The sequence below is a fragment of the Hyaena hyaena genome, unplaced genomic scaffold (assembly GCF_003009895.1).
Source record: "Hyaena hyaena isolate Hyena2069 unplaced genomic scaffold, ASM300989v1 scaffold_104, whole genome shotgun sequence".
Taxonomy (NCBI): Eukaryota; Metazoa; Chordata; class Mammalia; order Carnivora; family Hyaenidae; genus Hyaena; species Hyaena hyaena.
The window spans coordinates 3,413,470-3,426,492 of record NW_024080736.1 but is presented as its reverse complement, the minus strand read 5'-3'; the positions used below and the strand labels follow the sequence as shown (position 1 = coordinate 3,426,492).

The following is a 13,023-nucleotide window of genomic DNA, read 5'->3' as shown; positions in this document are numbered from 1 at the left end:
TTGTGGAAAGGATGTTGTTACTGATACGATGATGATAAACGAAGATTACAGTCATCAAAAAAAAAATTCCAGTTTTCATTTCTTCCTAAGTGTTTACTTAGTGCCAGGTACCATGCTGTGTTTATATGTATTACTACTTTTGTTTTTCACTACACCCCCATCGGTATTTCTAATATCAGCTTCATATATAAAGAAATTGAGGTTCATGGAAGTTAATGAATATTCCTAAGTAGTTCAAAGATTGAGTCCAGCTTAGTTCTGCTTGACACTAATCCCTGTTAAAATGTATTGGATACAATTTCCTTATATTGTCAAGTAAAAGCAACTGCATTTTAAGTATGCATTTCCTCTTTGAATATCATCAAGTAGTTTGGCGCTGCATGTATTATTTAGGATGTTACAGTTACAAGGGGTAGAATATTTGTCTCAGAATTGCTTGAACCAGGGGTTAGCTAACTTTTTCTGTAAAGATCTTGATAGTAAATATGTCAGGTGTTGTAGGCCAGATAGTTGCAACTACCTAACTCTGTCATTGTGGTATAAAAGCAGACATCAACTATATGTAAGCGAGTGATCATGACAGCGTGCTAATAAAACTTTATTTATGGACACTCAAATTTGAATTTAATATACATTTTATGTCACAAAATATTACTCTTTTAACTTTCAGTGATTTAAAACTGTAAAAACTATTCTTACTTAGTTCACTGGCTGTCCAAAAATAGGTAGCAGGCTAGATTTGGCTTATGTGCTAGTTTACTTACCTCTGGTTTATATGATTGATGATGAGGATTTACTGGTTTATAGAGTTGTAGCCCAGAAATAGGATAATTTTTTTCAGTAATCCAGTGTTAGTAAGGAAGTTGGTGTCTTCCATCTCTCTATCCTAATTTTCATAGTATTAACTTTATCCTATGGTTTATTCCCCATTGGCAGCCAGAATAGCCAGGGTCGCCATGTGTTGTCTTACATATCTAGGGAGAGAGAAGATCTTTTCCAGAAACTCTTTCTAATCTCTTTTGAGCTTAATCCCATCAGGTTTCATCCCTACCACTCCACAGGAACCATGTTAAATCATCTACAGTCACTAAATTTAGTGATCAGTTCTCAGTTTCATATTATTTGACCTATGAACATTTGATCTTTTCCCTTCCATGAAACTCTTTCGTTACTTCTGTATTCTTCTAATTTTGTTTCTGTTCTCTGGTTACTACTTCTTATTGTCTGGTGTTTTTCCTCATACCACCAAGCTTCTGCATGTTGGAGCCCCAAGCTTTAGTCTTTTGACTTCTCTCTCTCTTTCTGTCTCTGTCTCTCCCTGCCTCCCCCCCCCCCACAGTCCCTTTTGTGGAGATGTCATACAGTTTAAAAATGGCTTATGTACTGATGGCATATGTATGTTCATGTTCATGTCTGCTTATTTGTGTAACATGCATCTCAAGCTTAGTATGTCCAGAACTGAGCTCCACATACTCCCGTTACCCCAGACTTATTCTCTTACAGTCTTTCCTATCATCTCAGTAAATTGCAGATTCGTTGTTTGGGTCCAAAATACTGGAATTACCCTGATTATTTATTTATTTTTCATCTAATGACAATAGATTGTCTCTGCTGTACCTTCAAGATATATCCAGAATCTGACTGCTGCTCACCATCTCCACTGTTCCCTTAGTCCAAATGTTCATTCTTCTTCTGGATTTTTGCAGTAGCCTCGGAATTGATTTCTGTCTGCTTCTGGTCTCTTTCCCCAGAAGTCCCCACTACCACCATCTTAATGATTTCTTTGTTATAAGGGCCCCTGGGTGGCTCAGTCCGTGAAACAACTGACTTCGGCTCAGGTCATGATCTTGTGGTTTACGAGTTTGAGCCCTGTGTCAGGCTCTGTGCTGACAGCTCAGAGCTTGGAGCCTGCCTCGAATTCTGTGTCACCCTCTCTCTTTGTCCCTTCCCTGCTTGTTCTCCATCTCTTTTTTTCTCAAAAATAAATTTAAAAATATTTTTTTAAAAATGATTTCTTTGTTATAGAAGATAACAGTAGAGATTTTTGAAAACAGACCATTTGAATTTTAGGATTGTGGTGTGATTTGGGGAAAGTCACTTTCCTTCCCTGAATCTCAGTCTTCTATTTTAGGGGCACCTGGGTGGCTCAGTTGGTTAAGCGGCCAACTCTTGATCTTGGCTCAGGTCATGATCTCCTAGTACTTGAGTTAGAGCCCTGCATCAGGCCCCGGGCTGACAGTGTGGAGTCTGCTTGGGATTCTTTTTCTCTCTCTCTCTCTCAAAATACATACACCTTCCTTCCTACCTACCTACCTACCTGCCTGCCTACCTACCTACCTACCTTTGGATAATAAATAAATCTAGCTTATGTTCTTGGTCCTTCCTTTTGTATTAAAAAAAAAAAATTCCACTCATACCTTCCAGTTCATGTCTGCCTTTGTTCTCATTTAAGTATACAGTTCTGGCCAGTAAAACGGACCTGAGTTTATACTTGAATAATAAAAGTATTGTATTGTATTTTGTGCAGTTTTAACACCTCTCCCATGCCTTCTATTAGGGTGGCATATTTAAAGTTTCCAAAGGACAATTAAAGGCAACCAACTTCAAAATTTTAATTCATAAAATCTAATCTTATTTATACTAGCACAGTATTTAGCTGAGAAGAGTAAAGATGGGCTTGGTTTACCAAATTCAAGGTCACTAAAATTGTTAGGTTTTCAGCTATAGTATTTTGATCCTGGGTTGAGAAGAAGAATTATTTAAAGTATCCCCTACTTACAGAAAAGAAAACTTTTTTCTTGGAATGTTCAGGCACTTTCTTAACAGAATTTCTCTGACTTAAATCCCTTTGTAGAAATCACTGCATACTGAATATCTCTATATGGTTGGTATTTCTTTGCCAGGACTACTTTAGTGCTGTAATACACCTGACTTGAAAGCTATCTACCCTATGAAGTAAATGCTGCAATGACGTTTTGCCTTCGAAATAATGGGAATAGGAAATCTATTAAGGTTTTTCAGTATTAAAGATACCCTGTTTTATATTACTTGTTGGGTTTAACTCAGTATGCAGGTAAAAAAACAAATGTTCTTTGCTAATTATCTCAAATCCAGGAAACCTAAGTTCTGGTTTTAACAGCTAGCACTTGAGTTGGACAGTCCAGTCTTTTTATTTCTGTACCTGTTACATCAGGGGGTTTTCTTCTGTAAAGTTCACAATATATCTGAAGTAAGTCTTTAACTCAAGTTTGATGAGTAAATTCTAACTTCATAGACACAGCCCTGTCCTACTATCTACACTCTGGGATGAGGTAATGAGTCTTATGCAAATAATTTGACTTGCTTGACAACTGAAGGTCTGTTTTGTCCATAAATGTAGATGTGTCATGTGTGGGAGGTCTTATCTGTACAGAAAGAATTGTGTGTTAAGCACAGCAAAAACATTTATAGTACTGTATGTCATTGCAGTCTTGCTATTTTAGATACTGGTTTCGTTGGTTCTATAAGCATACCACAAACACTTTTAAAGAGGTTGAAATTTTTTCCTATATCATTTTGGGGAAGTGGTAAAAGATAGTAGTACATGAAAGACAATGTACAACTAGGGTCATATCAAAAAGACTCAGTAAAGAAGCTCTCTTTTTGAAAAATCTTTACTGTTTACTTTTACCTGAGAGTTAATCTCAACTCTTATGATTAGTCTCCACTGAGGTGAGGCATGGTTGGTTATAAGATTTCAGTCTTAGAGGAGTGAACTGCTCAAATTTACTGCAATGTATTTCTGATTTTATTTTGAAAATTTAGGCATAATTAGATATTACAGATTTTGGTGGTATCAAAATGGGTGATTTTTTTTTTTGTCTTATATTCATTGGTTTGCTGACTCAAAATTAGGTCTTAAACCATTTCTTGCCTGTATTTTTCCTGTGGATTATTTTATCGATACCTTGACATTCTGGAGATCATGTGAATTTAATACTATTGAAGCCTATTTTTTTTATTTTTTGGCTCTTATTGTTTAGGAAGACAGTACTGCTGACAGAAATATCTACGTTTTATTCATATTCTCACATACTTTAAGAGCATATTTTGATGTTAAAACAGAAATTTGATGTGTGTGTGTATATATATATTTTATCCACATAGAAAATCAGAAAAATAAAAATTTAACATCTTCCTGAATATGAATGTTGCTCATTGTCATTCATTTCCAAGTAAAGGAAAAGAGAGACACTTGGCATGGAAAAATTAATTACTAGGAAGGAAAATTGACTAGTACTGTATTTGCACATCCTGATTTAAGATGCCATAGTATCTAGTATAGTTTTTTATTTTTGATAAACAAATCTTTATTCCACAGTAATTTAGGACTGCATAATACTTTATCTTTTTTTTTTTTAATCTGTTGAAAGACTGAGGTTGTTTGACCTGTAAAATTTCCCACAGTCTGAATTTTGTTGATCGTGTGCTCAGAAACAATTCAACATTTTTGTCTGTCCTTTCTTTTTCCTGAAAACTGACAGATTCAGAGGTTTGACCAGACTCAGGTTTGATTGAGAACCGTAGCTGTGCTCCCGTCACCAGGAGGCATATAGTGTCTGGTGTTTATTCTTTTTCAGTGTTATTAGTCATTGATGTTCAGTGCCTCTTGAGCTGTTCATTCATTGCAGATTATGAAATGGTGATGTTCTGATTTTTTCTTGCTTCTCATTTATTGTCTGGGATGATTTTATAGAAGATCTCTATTGTGTACTGTTGGGCTACCAATACAGTTTATATGGGAAATGTAGGATGAATTATTTAATTCTTTCCTTTTTCCTCAGATTTCAAGATAATGAACTGGGTTTCTATGATGCTAAGGTTTCCAGTTAGTGTCATGTTTTTTAGACATCATTGTGACCTCATGACCCGCGAGAGCTTCTTTACTGAGTCTTTTTGATATGACCCTAGTTGTACATTGTCTTTAATGACTTCCTTACAACTGGATATGTCAGGATGCTCCAGGCTCATTAGTACATATCCTTTGCTAAACCAGCTAGTTCTTTTTTTTTTAAATTTAACTAAAATTTTTTAAAATGTTTATTTATTTATTTATTTTAATGTTTTTTATTTATTTCTAGGAGAGAGAGAGAGAGACAGCGTGAGCAGGGGAGGGTCAGAGAGAGAGGGAGTCACAGATTGAAACAGGCTCCAGGCTCTGATCTGGCAGTCAGCACAGAGCCCGACGCGGGGCTCGAACCCACGAACCGCGAGATCATGACCTAAGCGAAAGTCGGACGCTTAACCGACTAAGCCACCCAGGCGCCCCAATGTTTATTTATTTTTGAAAGAGAGAGAGAGACAAAGCACCAGAGGTGGAGGCCACGAGGGGGCACGGGAAACGGAGACACAGAATCCGAAGAAGGCTCCAGGCCTAGAGCTGTCAGCACGGAGCCCATTGTGGGGCTCGAACCCACAAACTGTGAGATCATGACCTGAGCTGAAGTTGTACGTGTAACCTACTGAGCAACCCAGGCACCCCTAACTAAAATATTTTTAAAGTAAACTCTACATCCAACACAAGGCTTTAGCTCATGTCCCCAAGATCAGGAGTCACATTCTCTACCCACTGAGGCAGCCAGGTACCCCTACACCTCATTCCTTAAGAAATCCTGGTTTGTCTTAATGGAGATTGGCATTCCAAGATTGCAATCTGGGTGCTAGGAGTGGTCATTGCCACTCAAGAACTCTTTGTAGGTGTTTTTAGTGGACAGAACTAAGGTATACCTCTGACTTACAATATTGTACTTATATTTCCAATGTAGATTCCGTACTACAGAGTTTTTACTTCTGTATATTTTTATATCTATAGTTCCTTTCTTCCACACTGAGAATTCTGGTTCTCAAGGAGACAATAACATTAGAGTATCCCGTAATTATTCATTTGCTTTATCCCTCTTGGTAAAGACAATGGTCTCAGAACATTATTGCCACCACTTTTGATTACTGAAATCAGTTAATTTTTTGTTATTTTTTTAATGCTTTCTCCAACTCCCCCCCATTTTTTTATTATAGTACTGCATCTCCATTGCCAGATCTTATACCCATTACATTCTGTAATCTCCCCATTTAAAAACTCTCATTTAGTAATTTAATCTTAATTTTTTTAATGTTTTTTTTAATTTATTTTTTGAGAGAGAGAGAGCAGGGGAGGGTCAAAGAAAGAGGGAGATACAGAATCCGAACACAGGTTCCAGGCTCTGAGCTAGCTGTCAGCACAGAGCCCAATGCGGGGCTCAAACCTACGAACCGTGATATCATGACCAGAGCTGAAGTCAGATACTTAACCTACTGAGCTACCCAGATGCCCCTTAATTTTGCAATCAATTATATGTTTAATACTCACCACGAGTCCTTATTTTGATGTCTTTCCTGTTGCTTTGATTGCCTATAGCTAGTTCTCTACAAGAGCCAGGACAAGTTCATGGGAACAGTATTCACTGAGGCTTTGCATGTTGATAACAGTTTATCTTTACTCTGTATACTAAATGGTTAGTTTTACTGGATGTAAAATCTTTGGCTCACGTTTTCTTTCCTTGTGTATTTTAAATCTATTATTTTCTCTTATAAATCATATGCTTTTGTCTATATGCTCAACAGATTTTTTTTTCCTTTTATCTTTAAAGTCCAGTAATTTTAATACAGAAGGTCTTGGTGCATTGATCTAAGTTGATTATCTCAAGTACACAGGATACTTTTGCAATATGTAGTTTCAGATATACTGTATATACATACATATGTGTGTGAGAAGGTATACATGTATTTATACACACATATAACTATATATCACATATATACATTTTTTTTCTGGGAAAATTTTCTTGTATTACAGTTTTAAATATTTGTTTTGTTCTCTCACTTTGGTTTTCTCCTTTAGGGGCTTCTTTTTAAAATTTTTCTTTTTTTTTATGCTGTTATGTTATGCTTTACCTAATCTCTGATATTTGTCACCTTCTTAAATCCTTTTTAATGTCTCTTTTTTAAATTTGTTAAAGATTTTCTTCCTTTTTACTTTCTGTTTCTTTTAAGATTTTTTGTTTATTTGTGCTTGTTTTCTTATAATTTAGTCTTCAATACTGAAATGATTTTTGTTTTATTTCTAGTTCTTTCTGTCTCCTCATTTCTGAGTTTTTCTGATTCTGATTTATACTGCTGTTTCATGTATTACATAATTTTCTTATTATCTCTCATAAGACCTATAAATGTAGTTTTTATTAGTAAAACATATAATCCAGGGGATTATTTGACATACTTTGTACAAATAAACAGCTGTAATTAATTTAGACATTGCTCTAAACAAAGGCTTCTGTACTAAAATCTGTGAGTGAGCTTTAGAGTTGATAAAATTATTTGTTATATGTGAAGAAGAGTATATAGTATAGGGGTAGGGAAAAAACACCTTCAGTTTCTTTAGACTTCCAGAGAGAAATGTAAACTGTCCACAAAAAAAATGTGGGTAAATACTTTTCATTTAATAGGAAAATTCCCCAAATATTTTAATGACTGAGATTACAAGAAGTGAAAGCAAATGATAGATATCATTGAGATACAGATGGCGCCATAGAAGATATTCCATCAATTTCATTATCTGTTTGCTTATGCTCTTTCTTCTTTTATACAGATGGAGGGAGCGAGGAACCACCGGATCGAAGACAGTCAAGTGTAGACTCTCGCCAAAGCCGCTCTGGGCAAGGTATATTTTCATTGAATTTATTATTAAAATGAAAAAGACAAGATATGAGTTATTCCTTTCCAGTACTTAATATGAGGATTGGGGTTTTCCTTGGGTCTAGTTTGGATATTCTGGTTTTTCCTTTATGGCTTTAAATGTTACAGTCTAAAAGTTCTATCATATCATTTATTCAAGATAAAATGAAAACTGGTCTCATGTCTTTTTTTAAATGCTAATACCTTAATAAGGTTTTAAGTAATTTTGGAGCATTGTGATCCATGTCTGGATATCACTTTTGGAATATAACCAAAAGTAAATTTAAAAAAATTTTTTTTTTAATGTTTTATTTATTTCTGAGAGAGAGACAGCATGAGCAGGGGAGGGTCAGAGAGAGACACACGCACAGAATCCGAAACAGTCTCCAGGCTCTGAGCTAGCTGTCAGCACAGAGCCCAACGCGGGGCTTGAACCCACAAACCGTGAGATCATGACTTGAGCCAAAGTCAGACACTTAACCAACTGAGCCACCCAGGCGCCCCTCAAAAGTAAATTTTTAACAATTATATTTGTATCAACACACTGGCTTTTAAAAATTTCATCAATGCAGGGCGTCTGAGTGGCTCATTTCGTTAAGTATCCTGACTTGGTCTCAGGTCACCATCTTGTGGTTTGTGGGTTCAAGCCCCCTTTGAGCTCTGTGCTGACAGTTCAGAACCTGGAGCCTGCTTCAGATTCTGTGTCTCCCTCTCTCTCTGCCTCTCGCCTGCTTGAGCTCTGTCACTCTCTCTCTAAAAAATAAACAAAAAATTTCAAAAAGATAAAATTTCATCAGTGCATATTTGTTGTCTTAGATCTCTCAGAAGAAATAGTTTTTGTTTAAGATTGCCATCTTAAATTAGTATTTTCTTAATTATTTTCCTTTTCTGTTTAAAATTTATTATGTGCTTTAGACCGGTTTTTTGAAGTGACAATTTCCAAACTAGGTAAAAATATACTGTATCAATGAAATCTTCAGATAGGCTTTTTCTAATTAACTTATTTAAAATTGCATTAACTTATTTAAAATAGTACTTGTCACCTTTTTATTTCTTTTATCTTCTCTGTCCAAAACCAGAATGAATGCTCCATGATTACAGAGATTTTTGTTTGTTTTGTTTATTGCTATATTTCCTGTGTCAAGAATAAGTACCTGGTATATAGTAGTTACTAAATAAGTACTTCTGAATGAATGAAATGATCTCTAAGAGAATGAGAATTGACAACCCAAACTGATGAATATATTATAAAATTTCAGGCAGTTACTAGTGTGTGTGACTTTTAGAGAATCTTTATTTATAAATAAAATAAAGCTTAGAGTTACAAATGTATGGTGTTTTAATCTTACAAAAGCTCCTGATTTGTTTATTTCATAATCCTGTGCCCTTTTTTCTCCAAGTTTACTCTTCCCAAGTTTTAGAGTTGTGCTATTTTTGCAAAATTGTGTGTTGCAGAATAAAAAGAAGGATAATATATGCAAGTTGATTTGGAAATTTTAACTTCCATTAGTACCTACTCATTTTTAATTACTGTACATTATATTACGTCAGGCATTTCTAATTTTTTTCTTTTTTCCCCCTTAAACATTTTTTATATGAAAAAAAGAACTTGAGAAAATGAAGTGTAATACATAAATATATCAAATCAGCACATTGTACACTGTAAACTTTCATAATGTCATATGTCAGTTATATCTCAATAAACCTGTGGGGGTGGGGAGAAGGAAAGAAAATGAACTCATGTACAAAAGACCCTAAAGATATTAGTAGAAATTAATTTTTTAAAGTATACTAATTTCTGTTAACTATTATAGTTTTTGTTTTTTAATATCATAATTTGTATTAAATGTCACAGATCTAGATGTGGGAGATTATTCATTTACTTATACTCCCTGAGCTGTGTCAGTTAAAGTATTTTACAAATCATTGATATAGTTGAATTTAAATAATAACAGCTGAATTTAGTATGAACTTAGTAACAACAAAATCAGTGATCTCTATGTTCTTGAGCACAGCTGCTTGATCCTAATTAAAAATGACCAGGAATGGCATCATCATCAGAGTTAACTAATAGTTAAGTTGTGTTTCTTACCTTCTTGAAGATTTTGTTTATAGTACCTCTTTATTCAAAAGATGGAAATAAAAAATACAAAGCCATTTATAATGAGCTGAAGGAGAGTGTATTATCAGGGCTGAAGAGATGGGATGAATACACACTTCTACTTTTGTTCCTTCTAGAAACCTGCTAAAAGATCAGTAAAGGGTGATTGGAGAAAAGCCAACATCAACACACTTTTAGAAACGAGAGAGTATATGCATAATTAAAAACTGAACCCTAAACTCAATAACAGAGGAAGGCGAGAAAACAAGCTGATTACCCTTCAGAACAAAACTCAAGAATGGTAGCATGTGGAAATGGAGGCAAAAGGAAGATTGGTGGAAAGTCTGTTGAAGAAGCACTTGATTCCTGAGACCTCTTTCACAAAATTAGCAAACTAGTGTGCTGCGCAGGTGCCCAGCTCCCCACTCTTAACCTTGGCAAAGCCCAGAAGTTTATTTTTTGGAATAAAATAACGATTCTAGACTGGGAGACACCTACGAGACATAGTTGAGGGCAGTCTGTACTGAAAATAGGACAGTAGGGGACTCCAGTTGTCTTTATGCTACTGGCTATCAGAGTGCTGGCAGTTAGGCCATCATATTTCGGGCAGGAGGTTGGCATAGTCTTTTCTGAAGATTCTGACTAAAAAGAAAGACAAAAAATGTAGTCATCAGAGATTCCTTAAATAAACAGTTCAGCTAGATCATTCTATGTATCAAAGCTTTCAATTGGCTGTCTAGTCCTCTTCTCTTAAATATTAGCAACTAACCAAGGGTTACTAGATATTTGAGGAAACCCTCTAATGTACGAAATAGACTAAAGTAAACAGAATAAAGCAACTTTAAGAGAACAGAGATTTTGCAGAGAAAAATAATGGAACTTAGAGACATAAATCATACAGTCTTTTAAGACATGTACGCTTTTTGTTTTTGTTTTTGTTTTGCCTGCCTTGTCCTCTTTCTTAGGAATCATCAAAATGAGAAAGTCAGACAAAACGAAGAAATAGGTTAGAGGAAATAGGAAATTCAAAAGAGAAAGGTAAAGTCTTTAGGATGACAGAGAGAAGACAGGAAATGAGGGCAACCAGCCCAGATTAGAGTAGGTTAGAAGCCTCCAGAAGAGTTGTTTCACGAAAATAAGATTGATAGAAACCTGATGCATTTAATTATCTAGAAAAATTTTAAACAACCGGCAAAAGGCTTAGGATTGAAATGATGATAAATACGTGAAATAATAAGTGAAAAAAGTTCCAAATTCAAGGGAAAACAGATAATGTGTAGGAATGGAGATTTTCTTCAGAATAAGTCCTCAGTCCTTGGGGCAGGGTCTGGGGTAGCTGCTGTCCATGCTGGTCTTATCAGTTTACTCCAGTGTGGTATAATATTTCCATTATTCAATTGGGACCATTATAGTCAGGAAGGAGAGCTCTAAAGCCCAGTGAGTGTGGTCTATGTGGCCTCTTTTTGAACAGTTGATAGATTTGATTTGCTAAAACAAGTGGGATGTTGACCTTTAGTTTTCTTGTCTTACAGTACCTTTGTCTGATTTTGGTGTCTGAGTAATGTTGGCCTCTTAGTTCTAAGTTGAAACTTGAGAAGAATTTTTTCCTCTTCAATTTTCCTAGAATATTTTGTGCACAACTGGTATTATTTCATCCTTAAATGCTTGATAGAATTTCTCAGAGAAGCCTCTGGACCTGGAATTTTCTTCATGGGAAAGTTTTAAAGTATAAAGTAGGGGCGCCTGGGTGGCTTACTCAGTTAAGCATCCAACTTCGGCTCAGGTCATGATCTCACGGGTCGTGGGTTCGAGCCCCGCATTGGACTCTGTGCTGACAGCTAGCTCAGAGCCTGGAGCCTGCTTCAGATTCTCTGCCTCCCTCTCTCTGACCCTCCCCTGCTCTCTCTCTCTCTCTCTAAGAAATAAATTAAAAACATTTAAAAAATTTTTTAAAGTATAAATTAAATTTCTTTAATAAAATATAACTATTTGAGTTATCTATCTCTTCTTGAATAACCTTTTAAAATCTGTAGAATCTTCAGTGATGTCCACCTTTTTCATTCCTGGCATTGGTAATTTGGGTATTCTTTGAGCTGATCATTCTGGGAAGAGATATATAAGTTTTATCGATCTCAAAGAATCAATTTCAGTTTTCATTTATTTTCTCCATTGCTTTCCTATTTTGTATTTCATTGATCTCTGCTTTATTCTTCATTATTTCCTTTCTTCTTCCTCCTTTGGGTGTAATTTCTTTTTCTGATTTTCTAAGGTAGAAGCTGAGGTCATTGGAATTTTCTTTTTAGTACATGAATTTTTTAGTACTATAAATTTCCCTCAATGTACTGCATTTCACAGAATTTGATGAGTATGATTTCATTTAGTTTAAAATGCTGTCTGATTTTCCTTGTGATGTCTTCTTTAACCCAGTATTATTTAGAAGTGTGTTGTTATAGTTTCCAAATGTTCAAGAATTTTCCATATATCTTTCTTATATTGATTTTTAATTTAATTTCATTGTGATCAAAGAATACACTTTCTGTGAATTGAATCATTTTTTTATTTAAACTTGTTTTATGCTCCAGGAAATGATCTTATGTTCAGTATGCACTTAAAAAAGAATGTGTTTTATGCTCTTTTGGAGTAGAAGGGCCTGTAAATACCAATCTGGTCAAGTTGAATCAATAGTGTTGCTCATGTCTTCTAAAACTTTGATGGTTTTCTGTCTGCTTATTCTCTCATTTATTAGGAAAAGAATATTGAAATCTCAAACTGTAAGTGTAGATTTATCTATTTCTCCTTTATGTTCTGTTATACTCTTCAGACCACTGTTCTTCTGGTCAAAAAGGATTCCCCTCCCTCAGAGATTTAGGTATCCATTCAGTGACAGCTGCCAATAGTGAAATATATTTGCCTAGGGGACAGAGCTGGAAGAAAAAGGTAAAAAGGAAAAAAAAAACCAGAGGATTTTCCCCACTCTTTCTGTCCCATATGGAGCCCTCCTCACCCCCTTCATTCATACTGTCTAACCAAGAAGAGAAGACTTGCCTTGGATCTTTCTTTTCATCCCTGCTGTGCTGTTCCAGGATTTGGATTTGGATTTCCTCTGAGTTCAGGCTGGGAGTTTGGGGACTTAAAAAATGATAGGAATGTGCCACTGAATTGTTTGTCCTTCAAAC

At 35.3% G+C, this 13,023-nt stretch overlaps 1 protein-coding gene across 5 annotated transcripts in view; it reads left to right on the top strand.

The window, feature by feature from the left end:
* TANC2 (tetratricopeptide repeat, ankyrin repeat and coiled-coil containing 2) overlaps positions 1-13,023 on the top strand; it is a 374,283-nt gene that overhangs the window by 113,253 nt on the left and 248,007 nt on the right. For all 5 annotated transcript variants that reach the window (XM_039235906.1, XM_039235904.1, XM_039235903.1 and 2 more), the window contains exon 3: positions 7,661-7,732. In XM_039235906.1, coding sequence (XP_039091837.1) covers positions 7,661-7,732 — 72 coding nt within the window. The remainder of the gene's footprint in view (positions 1-7,660; positions 7,733-13,023) is intronic.